General features: G+C 42.8%; 1 protein-coding gene across 3 annotated transcripts in view; it reads left to right on the top strand.

Moving 5' to 3' along the window:
- Positions 1–2,492: 2,492 nt before the first annotated feature.
- OBSCN (obscurin, cytoskeletal calmodulin and titin-interacting RhoGEF) overlaps positions 2,493–15,381 on the top strand; it is a 258,005-nt gene continuing 245,116 nt past the window's right edge. For all 3 annotated transcript variants that reach the window (XM_060684486.2, XM_087894267.1, XM_060684487.2), the window contains exons 1-3: positions 2,493–3,050; positions 10,071–11,202; positions 14,760–15,029. In XM_060684486.2, the coding sequence (XP_060540469.1) occupies positions 10,080–11,202; positions 14,760–15,029 (1,393 nt within the window). In that variant the 5' untranslated portion in view covers positions 2,493–3,050; positions 10,071–10,079. The remainder of the gene's footprint in view (positions 3,051–10,070; positions 11,203–14,759; positions 15,030–15,381) is intronic.

The raw sequence follows: 15,381 nt of genomic DNA, 5'->3' as shown, positions 1-15,381 counted from the left end.
GTTTTTGCAATTCAACCTGTTTTCTTTTCCCCAGTTTTTGGAAGATTAATATTTCAGTGCCAAACTTAACGGTAACCATGGTGCATTTCTCCTTTCTTTTAAACTTGATTATGAATAAGACACGCTTTGGTGGATGTGTTGGTCGGAAGCTGAAGCTAAGTTGCTAAAACTGAAGTTAAATTAACCACGGATGATGTTGCATAAAAAGTTTGGGAATTTGCATCAGCACACCAACATTTCAAGCTGGGGTCGCAATTACCTGTATTGTATTGATTGGAATCAAGATATCCTTTATCTAACCTGAACTTGAGCTGTTGATCAGGTACGGTTGAATTATGTGTACAGAAGTACGGTAGTCCTCGTGTTACAACTCGTTGCGGACAGTCGTAAAACAGGTCAATATGCTGTTTGTCCTGGTTATCATCCAACATGATAATATGATTGCTATTATGAGGAAGACTGATTGTGAATCCTGAAAAATTATTAAAATTGATAATGCATTTTAAAACGCACCTTGCGAAGACTACAAGTGTTTATTTGTGTTATAAGTTTAAGCTGCTGTTTTTTTTCATGCAAAGTTATTTTTCCCTTTTGGAGTAATTCTAAATGGTTGCTGGAAAGCACTAAAACAATAAAAATATTTAATATCTAAAGGACTGGAATTCTATCTTGTAATAAATTAAGGATGGGAAATGGTTTTGTACAGGTAAGTCTTTGACTTAACAACAGTTCATTTAGTGACCAAGGTTCAAAAAGTGACTTATGACTGTTTTTCACACTTACGACAGTTGTAGCATCCCCATGGTCATGTGATCAAAAGTAACAGCTGGCTCATATTTATGACGGCGCAGTGTCCCGGAGTCCCCTTTTGTGACCTGTCAAGCAGAGTCGAGGAGAAATCTGGATTCACTTAGCAAGCATGTTTATGACTTAACAGCTGCAGTGATTTACTTAAGACTGTGGCAAGAAAGGTCATACTATGGGGAAAAACTAACGACAAATGTCTCACTTAGCAACAGAAATGAGGGGCTCAGTGGTGGTCATAAGTCAAGGACTACCTGGTCCAAAAAAAAAATCAACAGGAAGGTTTTTATCATTTATCTGCAATCTGTTTTGTACACCCACAAATCCTTTGTAACTGAGATAGTCTCTTTTTTGTGATCTTTTAAAATTCTCTTTATCTTCTTACATGCCACAGCATTCATATGGCCGAAGAGGTATAAATTATGCCGCCAACCATGTGAGAAGACAAAAGATATAAAGAGGATTAATTTTATAAGTCAGGAAAGAAAAATGGGTTCTTGGCACATGATGGTGCTACAATGAGAGGTCGTGAATCTGTAGGAAGAAAAAAATCTGGTCGGGTTCCAAGCCGGGAGAAAGTCTCTGGAAATAAAATGGAGGCTGACTGGCTGCTTAAGGTAGAAGGTTTATTTATGAGCAGAACCAACAACAGCATGTAGTTCTGGGACAGCTGACAAAATAGCTGAATGAGTGGTTGGATCTTTATAGGTTTCTGGGGTTTTGGGTTTGAGATGCTCCAGGGGGTTTGTAGTGCTGCAATGTGGTGAGTTTGTTTCTTTTACTATTTCAATGGTGGTGGGTTAATCCTAAAAGTTACATCCTGTTCTTTTTAATCCCACCAGCTGGAGCTGAAGGCATTTTGTTTATGAATAGGCTGGCCCAAATTTCTTAATGGGCACAAAATATCAATCTCGAAAGACTTCAGGCATCTGCTGGAGGCTGTTTCACTATGCAGGAAGACTGGGGTTGCTTTCTGCCTTTAAGAACATGTTTTCCCTAGTTCTCCTTTGAGGAAATATTCCATCCTGTCTCTTTTAATGTTAAGAACAAAGAATATTTTAATCTAGGGAGGGAGGCTTCCTAGAAGTCTAATTTTTTTTTTTAAATTAAGACTTTAATTTTCATTTGTTATTAAATTTTATCCTGGGACCTAGCAAGTTGCAGGGAACACAGAAGTGGTCTTTGCGATTTCTTTCTTACTCTTTAGAGTTATTGTTTTCCCCTAATATTTATGGGATCATCTTGGTTCCATGCAAAAGCAGTTTTAAAACCCACATGGGAGAAAGAAGGTTTTCTGGCATTTGCTGCTCAGGTCCTTTCTGGTCCTGTCAATCATGAAAATCCCCACCTGTCTCTTTGCACACATCATACAAGCAAGCAGAACAACTTGTGCAAGCAAGCAGATTTTTCTGGATCTTTTAACCTTCCTAACTTCACGATGTCCTTGTTACCAGAATTACAGAATAACAGAATTGGAAAGGACCTTGGAGCTCATCTAGTCCAACCCCCTGCTCGAGCATTCTTATACCATTCCAGGCAGACGGCTCTCTTGAAAACCTCCAGTGTTGGAGCATCCACAACTTCTGAAGGCAAGCCGTTCTGATTGTTCTTATTGCCAGGAAATTTCTCCGTAATTCTAGATCTTTCTTTGATAATCTTCCATCTGTTGCTTCTTGTCCTGCCTTCAGGTCCTTTGGAGAACAGGCTGTCCCCCTCTTCTCTGTGACAGCACCTCAATATATTGGAAGATGTCATCATGTCCCTTTCTCTAGTCCTTCTCTTTAGAGAGTCCCAGTTCCTGCAATTGTTCATCGTAAAGTTTACCCTCCAGCCAACTAGCAACGCCCACTCCTCACCGCAGCCCGTCCGACGTGATGCCTTTTGAGGCACCGCAAGAGAGATGAAATTTAATCTGCCTACCAACTGACACCTAGGACTATTTTGGAGATGGACAGCCGGGAGAGGATCACGTCAGCAAGCCAACATGACTGGTGGAGACAGTTCAAGGGAGGAGCTGGGTTTCAGCTAAAGCCAGGGGTCATCACAGCGAGTCTGGGGGCTTGCCTTCTGCACATCCCCAACCTCACGGGGGTTTCTGTTTTCTCCTTCCCGGGGGGGGCTGGGAGGGGGAAAAGGGGTGCCCTGAATCCTCCTAGCCTCCTCTCCACCGTCTTCTGGATGGTTACTGAAATTGTCAAGAACCTGTCCATCGTCCCAATTAAAGAGGCTTGAAAAAAAGACCCCAGGTAAGGTCCTTAAATTTCACTCTGGACAGGACAGACCAGAGAATGGTGGCTTGTTGAGAAAAAAAGCTCTGGTTTCCCTCCTCCCTCTCCCTACCCATTTCCATGTTGGTTTGTAAGGTTGAAAGTCAAAAAAAAAAAAAATCAATTTTGATTTTCAACCTCAGGATATCAATAAAAGAGTTGGAAAGGATTTTGGAGGTCTTTCAGTCCAACCCCCTGCTCGGGCAGGAAACCCTATACCATTTCAGACAAATCACAGGCCGAACCTGGGAAGCAGGTTTGTTTGTTTGTTTTCCTGGGTGAGGCCAATTCAACCCAGGCAGGATTTTAAATGTCGGTTTAAAAGTAAAATAACTTGGATTTCATGGGGGTTTAAGCAGGAAAATGCTCTTTTCAAATCGCACGGGGTTGGGAATATGGCACTGATTTTTTTTTTTGCTTGTCTTTTTCTTCCTAAATAAGGAAGCGTCTTGCAAAAATTCTGCGTCGGGTGAAAACCCAGATTTCAGCATGTGAGCAATTCTATTAATCTCCTCTGCTTATTCTCCTGCCTCCAGTTCTCAGCTTGAATTTCTCCAGGGGAGCTTTGCAAAAAAGATAGAGCTGGACAGCTGAGGCTATTTTAAGAGCCATCGGTCAGTGATCAGGCCTGGCTGGAATGGAGGGGCTGAGTCGTGTTTGCCTGTTATATACAGCCTGGGGATCAATAGGCAAAAAGCATGCCTTAAAAAAAAAACCAAAAAACCCCAATTTATTTAGCTGAAGAGACCATCACATTGCGTGGAATCTGCTTTGTAAGATTTGATTGCAATCGGGATTATTCCTTTGACACTGTCCAAGCAGATGGGAGAGTTCTATTTTTCTAAAAATATACTTGCAGGCAGACCTCAACTTACAGCAATTCGTTTAACGACTGTTCAAAGTTACGACGGCACTGAAAAGATTGATTTATGACCCCTTTTCCACAGTTAACAACCATTGGACCTTCCCATGATCAAAATTCAGATGCTTGGCAACTGGCACGTACTTATGACGGTTGCAGTGCCCTGGAGACTCCTTTTGCGACTTTCTGACCAGCAAAGTCAACGGGGAAGCCAGATTCACTTAACAACCATGTGACTAATGTATCAACTGCAGTGATTCATTTAACAGCTTTGGGAAGGGAGATCATAAAATGAGGCAGAATCCACTTAATGTCTCACCTAGCTTGGGCTCAATTGTGGTCGCAAGTCGAGGACTTGGCTGTACTAAATGTCGATTTGACTTTCCTATTGGAGTTGGCCTAGCTTAATTTTTAATTATTATTCCAGTGTTACAGTGGAGCCCTGCGAGGTAGGACAGGCTAAGAAAGGGGAAGGGTGTGACTCACCCAGTCACTCCCAACTGTTCGGGGTTGAAGGTAGACTTGATCTGGATTGCCCTGCAGAGGCTTTGTGCGTGGCCCTATAATTTGGTAGTATGTAATCATGATGCTTTTAAATTTGTTGGATACAAGGGGTGTTTATTTGGAGATCTTGATTTTTTGTACCTTAAAAAACGATTACTTGAATATCCGTCATCCATGACTTACAACCGTTTGTTAGTAACCAGACTTACAACAGCCCTGAAATAAGGGACTTACAACTGGTCCTCGCATTTATGACCGTTGGCAGTATCCCCATGGTCATGTGATTAAAATTCAGGTGCTTGGCAACTGGCATCGTGCCCGGGTCACAAGATCGCTATTTGCGGCATTCCCAGCCAAATCGAAGTCAATGGGGGGAAGCTGGATTCAGTTAATGGCTGAATGATTCACTTAACAACTGCAGTGATTTATTTAACAAAAGGGGTTAAAAAGGTTGTAAGAGCAGGCACGGGACTCACTTAACAACCGCCTTCCTTAGTGGTGGAAATTCTGATCTCAGTTGTGGTCGTAGGTCGATGACTACCCTTAGGAATATTAGGCTAAGGAAGATTGGCAGTCCTGAGGTGTGAATAATCTCTGAATGATGTTTACAGAATGCAGACCCATAAGCTAAGCATGCATTATTTTTTTCAAAAGAATTAAGTTTTTATTGAGTGCAGTTGTCCACCAAAAGAACTGAGGCAAAAATTTACGTTGCTAAGGAAGGCAGTTGTTAAATGAGCATTATACCCATTTTGTGATTTTTTTTTTTGTTAAGCGAATCCCTGCAGTTGTTAAATTAGTAACATGGTTGTTAAATGAATCTGGCTTCCCCTTTTGACTTTGCTTATCAGAAGGTCGCAAAAAGGGATAATGTGACCCCGAGACATTGTGACCGTCATAAATACGAGTCAGTTGCCAAGCGTCTGAATTTTGATCACATGACCCTGCAGAAAATGTAACCGAAAGACGGTCATAAGTCACTTTTTCAGTGCTGTTGTAACTTTGAACCGTCACTAAATGAACGGTCGTGTGTCGAGGGCTACCTCTTGAGCAAATCATTATGTTGTATGACCATCGCTATTTTGTTTTGTGTAGTGCTTGTGGCATTTCTGCGTGACCAAAAGCTGGTTGCTTGTCCTTGTTGCTTATCCCATAAGGAAAAAATACTCTTCATATGCTCAGAGATATCCTCTTCTCTAAGTAGCTGGATGGTTCTGAGAAAAGCTATGACAGTTTGCAAGACAAATAATTTTGTGTTTGTAGGATTCTCAAACGTTCTGTTTTGTTTAGCAAGGGAAAATTTGCACTTGATAAAAGTGGAAGAATTATAATCAGAACTGACCACTTTTCCTGAATCTCTACAGGCCGTCCTTGATTTACGACCAAGGTTGAGACCAGAAGTTTCATTGTTAAGGAAGGCAATTGTTAAATGAATAGTGTTTGATTTTACGATGTTCTTTTGCCATGGTTGTTAAGTGAATCACTGCAGTCGCTAAGTGAATTGTGTGGTTGTTAAGTGAATCTGGCTATCCCCATTGGCTCTGCTTGTTGGAAGCCACCAGGGAAGGTTTCAAATGGTGATCACCATAACCCTGGGGTGCTGCAACCGTTGTAAGTGGGAGGACCGATTGTAAATCGCCTTTTTCAGTGCCGTTGCAACTTCAAACGGTCGCTAAACTAATGGTTGTAAGTCGAGGACGACCTGTTCAGGTAAGTCCTCGACTTACAACAGTTTGTTTAGTGACCGTTCAAAGTTGCAACGGCACTGAAAAAAGGGACTTATGACGCTTGCGATTGTTGGCATCCCCATGGTCAAATGATCAAAATTCAGATGCTTAGCAACTGTCTTATATTTATGACCGTTGTAGTGTCCCAGGGTCAGGTGGAGGGGTGAAATGCTCCCGGTTCGGACCAGATCGCCCGATCCGGTAGCGATGGAAGCGGTTGGTTCGGAGAACCGGTAGCAAAAATCCCTGCCCCCCCCCTCCCATGCCCAGCTGAGCCGCACAATCATCAGAGGCTTTATTTTTACTTTTAAAAGCATTTTTTCTACAACCTTTTCGGTCGAAAAAATGCTTTTAAAAGTAAAGAAAAAAGAAAAAAATGCCTCTGATGATCGTGCGGCTCAGCTGGGATCGTCAAAGGCTTTTAAAAGCATTTTTTCTACGACCTCTTCAGAGGTTGTAGAAAAAATGCTTTCAAAAGGCTCTTGACGATCCCAGCTGAGTTGCCTGATCGTCAGAGGCTTTTTTTCTTTTAAATGCCTCTGACGATCCAAGATGAGTTGCCTGATCGTCAGAGGCATTTAAAAGAAAAAAAGCCTCTGACGATCAGGCAACTCAGCTGAGATCGTCAGAGTCTTTTGAAAGCATTTTTGTTGAAAAGGTTGTAGATAAAATTGTTTTAATAGTTAAAAAAAAAAAAAGGCCACGCCCATCCAGTCACATTACCCCCCCCACCCCACCAAGCCACACCCACAGAACCGGTAGTAACAAATTTTAGATTTCACCACTGGTCATGTGATCCTCTTTTGTGACCTTCTGACAAGCAAAATCAGTGGGGAAGCCAGATTCACTTAATAAGCATGTCATTCACTTAACAACTGTGGCAAGGAAGGTCATAAAGCGGGGCAAAATTCGTTTAACAAATGCCTCGCTAGCAACTGAAATTTTGGGCTCGATTGTGGCCGTAGGTCGAGGGCTATCTGTATTGAATTCCTAACTCTCATCATTATTTATTTACCTAAAAATTATCAGAGGTGAAGAGCAACTGATTTTATGACCTTTTTTGCCAGAGTTGTTAAGTGAATTACTGTAGTTGCTAAGTGAATAACATGCTTAAGAAGGATAAGGAAAAAGGACTGCTGATATAGGCAGTCAAAATCTGCAAAGATAGCAGACCTGGTGTTGCAAACATCCATTGCCATGGAGTGTCCACCATCTTGCAGATTTTGACCTTGGTGGCCATTGACTTTTTAATCCAGTGTGGCTAAATCTGGCTTAAATCTGGATTTGACTCAATAAGTAAGGCAAGAATTATAAATTTAGTCAAGGAATCCGGGCCAGACCTGTCACTGGTGGGAAGCGGGTTTGAAGTTTGCAGACAGGTGGAAACACCATATGGGTTGGATGGTATGAAATGCAGCGGGGGGCCCGAAGAACCGTGAAAGGAGGGTGGGGGTTTGGTCAGGAGGAGAAGACAGCTGGGACCAACTCATCAGGATTGTAGGAAGTCGCACAGGGCACACACCCTTTGCATAACAACTCGTTAGCAGATGGGGGGAGAGAAATTTGGATGAGGCTGAGAGGTTTGAACCCATGTTGAAAATAGAACTGAGCTCTGGAGTACAACAATGAGGCTGATAGCGATGGTAGCCATCCTGACTTTTTTGACTCCACCTCTGGACAGCCCTGATTTCTGGCCTTTCTGTCTGTCTGTCCATCCATTTTCCTTCCTTCCTTCCTTCCCTTCCCTTCCCTTCCCTTCCCTTCCCTTCCCTTCCCTTCCCTTCCCTTCCCTTCCCTCCCCTCCCCTCCCCTCTCTTCTTCTTCTTCTTCTTCTTCTTCTTCTTCTTCTTCTTCTTCTTCTTCTTATTATTATTATTATTATTATTATTATTATTATTATTATTATTATTAGTTCAATTTATATGCCGCCCTTCTCAGGAAACTCAGGGCGGCTTACAATGCATTTAGAAAACCATTATAAAAACATTTAAAAATTAAAACCAACCTTCTTTCCTTCCCTCCTTCCTTCCTTCCTTCCTTCCTTCCTTCCTTCCTTCCTTCCTTCCTTCCCTTCTTCTTCTTCTTCTTCTTCTTCTTCTTCTTCTTCTTCTTCTTCTTCTTATTATTATTATTATTATTATTATTATTATTATTATTATTATTTCAATTTATATGTCGCCCTTCTCAGGAGACTCAGGGCAGTTTACAATGCATTTAGAAAACCATTATAAAAACATTTAAAAATTAAAACCAACCTTCTTTCCTTCCTTCCTTCCTTCCTTCCTTCCTTCCTTCCTTCCTTCCTTCCTTCCTTCCTTCCTTCCTTCCTCAATCTCCATATCTATCTATCTCTCTATCTCTCTCTCTCTCTCTCTATCTATCATCTCTATCTATCTTTCTATCTATCTATGTCTATCTGTCTTTCTATCTATCTATCTATATCATCTCTGTTTCTATCTCTCTTTCTATCTATCTATCTATCTATCTATCTATCTATCTATCTATCTATCTACCTACCTACCTACTTACCTACCTATTCTCTCTCTCGCCAGCCTTCAGCTAGCTTGGCTGACTGGGGAATTCTGGGAATTGAAGTCTACCCATCTCCAACTCTGAGAAACACTGGAATGGAAGGTGGAAGGAATTAACCTAAAATTAGCAGTCCTTTCAACAAGAGACAACATGCAGAATAATTCTTTTAGCTTCCTATTTATAACCTGTTTCCAGCTCCTGTAACCGTAGCCAAATAAAGTGGATATTTTCCACAAAGCCTTCTTGGTTTTCTTGAGCTGAATTGCAGATAGTCCTTGAGTTACGACTGAAGTAGAGCCTGCCCATCATGGTAGTAAGTCATGAGGATTGTAAATCAGGTCATCCACATGACTGACCTGATTTTATGACCTTTTCTCCAGCGGTCACTAAGTGCATCATGGTAAAACATGGTCATGTGATCATAGAACGTTGATATGACCAAAAATGTCTAGATGGCTGAGAGCCCAAAGCCATGGTGGCTTTCAGAAATGAGTCATAAGAACTGCCAGGGAAATCCGCAATAACTTTGAAGGGCCACTAAGCAACCAGTCGTAAGTCAAGAACTATCTGCTCATAGAGATGTGGATAGTATCCATGTTTATTGAACCCAAATGCTTCCTGTGACCCCTGCTGATTACAGGTCGTCCATGATTTACAACCACAGTTGGGACCAAAGTGATTGTTAAGTGAGTCACATCTGCTTTTACGACCTCTTATATCATGGTTCTTAAGCGAATTACTGAAGCTGTTAAATGCATCTTGCAGTCATTAAGCGAGTCTTACTTCCCCGCACTGACTGCTTGTCGGAAGGTTGCAAATGTGATCACATGACCCTGGGATGCTGCAACCGTCATAAATACCAGCCAGTTGCCAAGCACTGAAATTTGGATCATATCACTGCAGGGATGTTGTGATGCTTGTAAACACGAGGACCAATTAGCTATAAGTCACTTTCTTCAGTGCTGTTGTAACTTTGAATGGTCATTTAACGAACAGTTGTAAGTCGAGGACTATCTGTATTGTCTCCAAGCTAGAAAAAGAATGACTCCAGATCCTAGTTGTAGAGATAAAATGGACCTCAGTGTTCTACTGGATCATAATGTTCTACTTGATCGTAATGTTCTACTGATGTTCTACTTGATCATAACATTCTACAGGTTCTCCTCGACTTACAAACATGTGTTTAGTGACCAAGGGAATATACTAAAGTCGTAAGTGCAAGGACTGCTCATAAATCACTTCTTCCCAAGCTGTTGTAATTTCAAACACTCAATGAATGGTCATAAGTCAAGGACTACCTGTACAACCCTTCATTAGTGTCCACAAAACTCATTTTCTTGCTCCTCATGGTTATTGTTGTTCTCCTTCTTGTAGGCCAACAAGATGGATTACATTTCCTACAGCGGCGTCCCGAGGTTCTTGACGAGGCCCAAAGCCTTCGTGGTCTCCATGGGCAAAGATGCCACCCTGAGCTGCCAGATCATTGGCAACCCCATCCCATTGGTGAGCTGGGAGAAGGACAAACTCCCCATCCAGACAGGAGGACGCTTCAAGATGGTAGAAGATGATGACCTTTATCGTCTCACCATCTACAACTTGAGCTTGGAGGACAGCGGTCAGTACATTTGCCGGGCCAAGAACACCATCGGGGAAGCCTTCGCCGCCGTCAGTATCAAAGTCGGCGAGCAGACCACCGTGACGGAATCGGCCCCATACTTCATCCAGAAGCCCACATCCATCCGAGTGATCATGGGTGAAGATGCCATGTTCAAGTGCATCGTCCAAGGTAGTCCTCCCCTCGCCATCAACTGGGAGAAAGATGGGAAGCATCTGGGCAAATCATCTGACTCCAACCGGATCCGGATTGAATCCCAGGGTGAGAAGAACGCTCTGAAGATCCAAAGTACTCATTTGGGAGACAGCGGGACCTACACTTGCCGTGCAGAGAATCCTTTAGGATCCTCCAGTGCAGCCGCTGCGTTGATGGTAGATCTTCCAGATTCCTACAGCCCAGGCAGCACGAGACACAGTATAGATGACATCGGCAGCAAGACCTCTCCGTTGTTGTCCCACATGCAGAAAAGACGAGAAGAAATCCGGAAGACCGATTTGTCCAACGTAGAGTCCTTGATCTCCACCGAACGACGGTCCAAACTCGGATTGAGCTTGTCCTTGGATTACGAACGGGCTGCTAGCTTGACCTCCAAGGGACTCCGAGGTGATGGAGGTTCATATTATCGGGTCACCACTCGAAGCTTCACTGTCACCGAGGGCAAGCACGCCAAAATGAGCTGCTACGTAACCGGAGAACCCAAACCGGAGACGGTTTGGAAGAAGGACGGAGAGGTGATCCTGGAGAGCCGGAGACACATAATTTACGAGGACGAGCAAGAGAATTTTGTCTTGAAGATCCTCTTCTGCAAACAGGTCGATAACGGCCTCTACACCTGCACAGCTTCAAATTTGGCGGGTCAGACCTACAGTTCTGTGTTGGTAACTGTCAAAGGTGAGTAGCCTTAGATCCTCCATTGTGTCACGTAATGGGCTCCAGACCAGACAATTTGGCAGGACAAACTTTACAGTTCTGTGTCAGTAATTGTCAAAGGTGAGTAGCTGTACATCCTCCACTGTGTAGCACAATGGCCTCAAGACCCTCAGACAATTTGACAGGACAAACCTGTGTCAGTAATCATCAAAGGTGAGTAGCTGTAAATCTTCTGTTGTGTAGCACAGTGTGCTCAAGACCAGACTAATTGGCACGACAGACCTACAGTTCTGTCCTGATAATCGTCAAAGGTGAGTAGCTGTAGCTCCACCTGTCTTCAAGTTATTAAGGTTGAGAAACATTGGAAGAGAAGGTGTAAGAAAATAATCTCAGATCAGCAGTTCATTCAACAAAAGCAGGATGTAGAATAATTCTATTTCTATTCTATTTCTATTTACAACACATAGACAATCCTCGACTTACTACCACAATTGATCTCAAAATGTACGTTGCTAAGCGAAACGTTTGTCAAGTGATTTCCCTCCCGCCTTTTATGACCTTTCTTGCCACAGTTGTTAAGTGAATTCCTGCGGTTGTTAAGTTAGTAACACAGTTGTTAAGTGAATCTGACTCCCTCATTGACTTTGGGGATCATGTGGGGACACTGCGATCGTCATAATTACGAGTCAGTTGCCAAGCGGCCAAATTCCGATCACGTGACCACGGGGAGGGAACAATGGTTGTTATTGTGAAAAATGGTCAGGAGTCATTTTTTTCAATGGTGTTGTAAATTTGAACGGTCACTAAACAAATGGTTGTAAGTCAAGGACTATCTGTAATAGTGTTTTGTTTTGTTTTTTTTAAAAAAAGAACATTTAGCTTCACAACTAAAAGAAGACTGTTAAGTATTTTTAAACCAAAAGAAATCTAATCTCAGGCATATCTTCTGCAGTAGTAGGTGCCAAGGAAGTAAACAACTTTCTTGGCTAGTTTTACAAGGAGATTGACATTAGCAGGGTGCAGATATTCAATTTTCATACTTGGCTGGATGGTGATTTGATCCTGTGTAAAATGGATTCCTTGATCTCAAACCCCATAATTCAGTGGCATTTTCTGAATCAAGACCCTTAAAGACACCTGAGTTTCAAGTAAGCACAGGTAGTCCTTGACTTACAACCAGGGGTCAAATGTAAAAATGTTTGCTACCGGTTCTGTGGGTGTGGCTTGATGGTCACGTGACCGGGTGGGTGTGGCCAACTTGACGTCACTCACTGTTAGAGCCAGGAGCTGCACATTTTGAAGCACATTCTACCCTTCTGAAGCCCCCCAAAGCTTTGAGTTTCCTTCCGCCACCTAAGCGAACATCGGAGACTTCTCTTGCAGAAGCAGTATCCAGATACAGAAATGGAAAAAAAAGTGGTGGGGGGGAAATGGGGAGAAGGAGGTGTAATTAGCAGAAGCCAGGTATAGTAATGGAAAAACGGGGATGGGGGGGGGGAAATGGGTAGAAGAAGGTGTAAGAAGATGTTTCTTTAGATTGCTGACGCTCCCAACAATGAATTTGGCATTTGGCGGCAATCTAAGGAAACATCTTCCAGCTCTTCAAGATCAACTTTACGCCAACAGCAAAAGTAGTGGCGGGGGGGGGGGGAACAGGTGTGTGTGTGTGTATGTGTGTCCCTCCCTCCGCAAGGACTTGGAGGCAGACACTGCCCCTCTGAGGAAAAGAGGAGGCGGTGAAGCCCTGGCTGTCACCTGGGAGAGGAGGACCGCGGAGGGACACAGACACACTCCCCGTCACCCCCGCTGCCGCTACTTTTTGCTGTCGGCTTCTCGGCACTCTTAAAGCTGATTTTGAAGAGTTGGAAGATGTTTCCTTAAATTGCTGACGCTCCGAACAATGAGTTTGGCAGCATGGAAGGCAGGCAAGCATGGCAGGGCTGCAAGGAAGGGAGTAAGCTGCTCGCTCCCTTCCCCGCATCCCTGCCATGCTTGCCTGCTTTCCATGTGGCCTTCCGCTTGCCTGCCTTTGCAAGCTGGCCACGGGAAGGCCCCATGAAAGGCAGGGAAGCACGGCAGGGCTGCGGGCCGTGGTCCGGTTCAGGGGTGTGGCCAGCCAGCAATTGCTACTGGTACGGCAAATTAGCCCCAATCTCCGCTACCAGTCCTCCTGAGCCAGTCGGAACCGGTAGCATTTCACCCGTCCTTACAAACAGTCACTTAGCGACAGTCTGAAATTACAATAGATCCTGAAAAAGCTACTTTGAACCCAGATTCAAAATTTTGACGTCCGCCCTCCTGGTCACGTGGCTGCATTTTGGGTGCTTGGCAACCAGCCTGCTTTATGACCGTTTTCAGCATCCCGCGGTCACATGCTTGTGATTTATGATGGTTTTGCTGGAAATCAACATTTACGTCTGTTTTAGAGCAAAAAGACACCCTTTAATAGACTGGGTTTATTTTATGAGCGTAGCATTCACTTAACGACTGTGGCATTCTCTTGACAACTGTAGGATTGATTTAACGACCACCCTACATATGTTGTAAAATTGGTGTGGTTACAGAGTGGCCTGTTTAAACTTCATAACTTATGGCTTTAAGACTTACGGTCGTAAGTCGGGGACTACTTGTATGTTCCAGTGTCGGGAGTTAAAAAACTAAATTATAAGAAGGGATGGTGGTTGGTCACACTGAAAGCGTTGAAAGAGATTGAATTAATTCATAGAAGACAGGACTACAAGTAGTCCTCGACTTACGACCCCCAACGGAACCCAAAACATCTCTTGTTAACTGAGACAGTTGTTAAGTGAGTTTTCACTTCCCACAAGAAAAGGTCATACAATTGGGGGGAACTACCTTAACAACTATCTTGCTTAGCAATGGAAACTTTGAGCTTAGTTGTGATTGTAAATCAAGGACTACCTGTACCACTTAATCTTAATGTTCTACTGATGTTCCACTTGATCACAATTTTCTAATGATGTTCTACTTGATCACAATATTTTCTCATGTTCTACTTGATCTTAATGTTCTACTGATGTTTTACTACTTAATCACAGTGTTCTATTGATGTTCCACTTGATCGTAATTTTCTACAGATGGTCCCCTTGATCATAATGTTCTACTGATGTTCTACTTGATCCCAAAGTTCTATTGATTTTCCACTTGATCAGCAATTTACTACTGATGATCTACTTATAATGTTCTAGTGATGTTCTACTTGGTCATAAAGTTCTGTTAATGTTCAACTTGATCGTAATTTCCTACTGATGTTCCCCTTGATCATAACATTTTACTGATGTTCTACTTGATAATAATGTTCTATTGATGTTCCACTTGATTGTAATTTTAGACTGATATTCCATTTGATCGTAAGGTTCTAGTGATGTTCCGATTGATCATAACGTTTTACTGATGTTCTATTGGATCTTAATGTTCTACTGATATTCTAGATCACATTGTTCTACTGATGTTTTAAACAATCTTAACGTCATTGAGAAGAATCCACACTTGCTGTTTGATGGTTCTTCAGTCTTATGTCTTACCAAAGTTCATTTCTCCGTCTGGTTCTTCCCCAGAACCGAGAATACCTTTCAAGACAAAACTCCAAGATTTGGAAGTTCGGGAGAAGGACTCCGCGATCTTCGTGTGCGAAGTTCCCCATTCTGATGTGGAGACCACTTGGTTCAAAGAGGAGACCAGACTTCAACAGAATGACAAGTACAAGATTGAAGAAGATGGGCTATGCCGCAAGCTCACAGTCCAAAATGTCACCATGGATGATGACGCTGTCTACATTTGCGAGATGAAGGAAGGCAGCAGAACCATCGCTGAATTGAGCGTTCAAGGTAAGTGAAGTCCATCTGATCTTTCTTGGTAGGATTTCCTTCTACAGGTAGTCCTCAATTTATGACTGGTCGCTTAGTGATCGTTCAAAACCATCTGCCCAAATTTACAAGTCACCCTTACCACCGCTAAGAATCCTAAGATTTGGCATTTACACATATGAAGGGTTCTCATATTAGTAAAATCAATACACAGATCCTCGCACTTACGACCACTGCAGCATCCCCAAGGTCACATTATCAAAATTCGGGCTCTTGACAACCGGTTTGCATTTATGATACTTGCAGCATCCCGGGGTCACATGATCTCCATTTGTGACCTTCCCAGCCAGTTTTCAACAAGCAAAGGAGGAAG

Source organism: Pantherophis guttatus, chromosome 4, assembly GCF_059756535.1.
Source record: "Pantherophis guttatus breed Tessera chromosome 4, ASM5975653v1, whole genome shotgun sequence".
In the NCBI taxonomy this organism is placed as follows: domain Eukaryota; kingdom Metazoa; phylum Chordata; class Lepidosauria; order Squamata; family Colubridae; genus Pantherophis; species Pantherophis guttatus.
The sequence above is the reverse complement of the archived record's forward strand: the minus strand, read 5'-3'. Positions and strand labels throughout refer to the sequence as shown.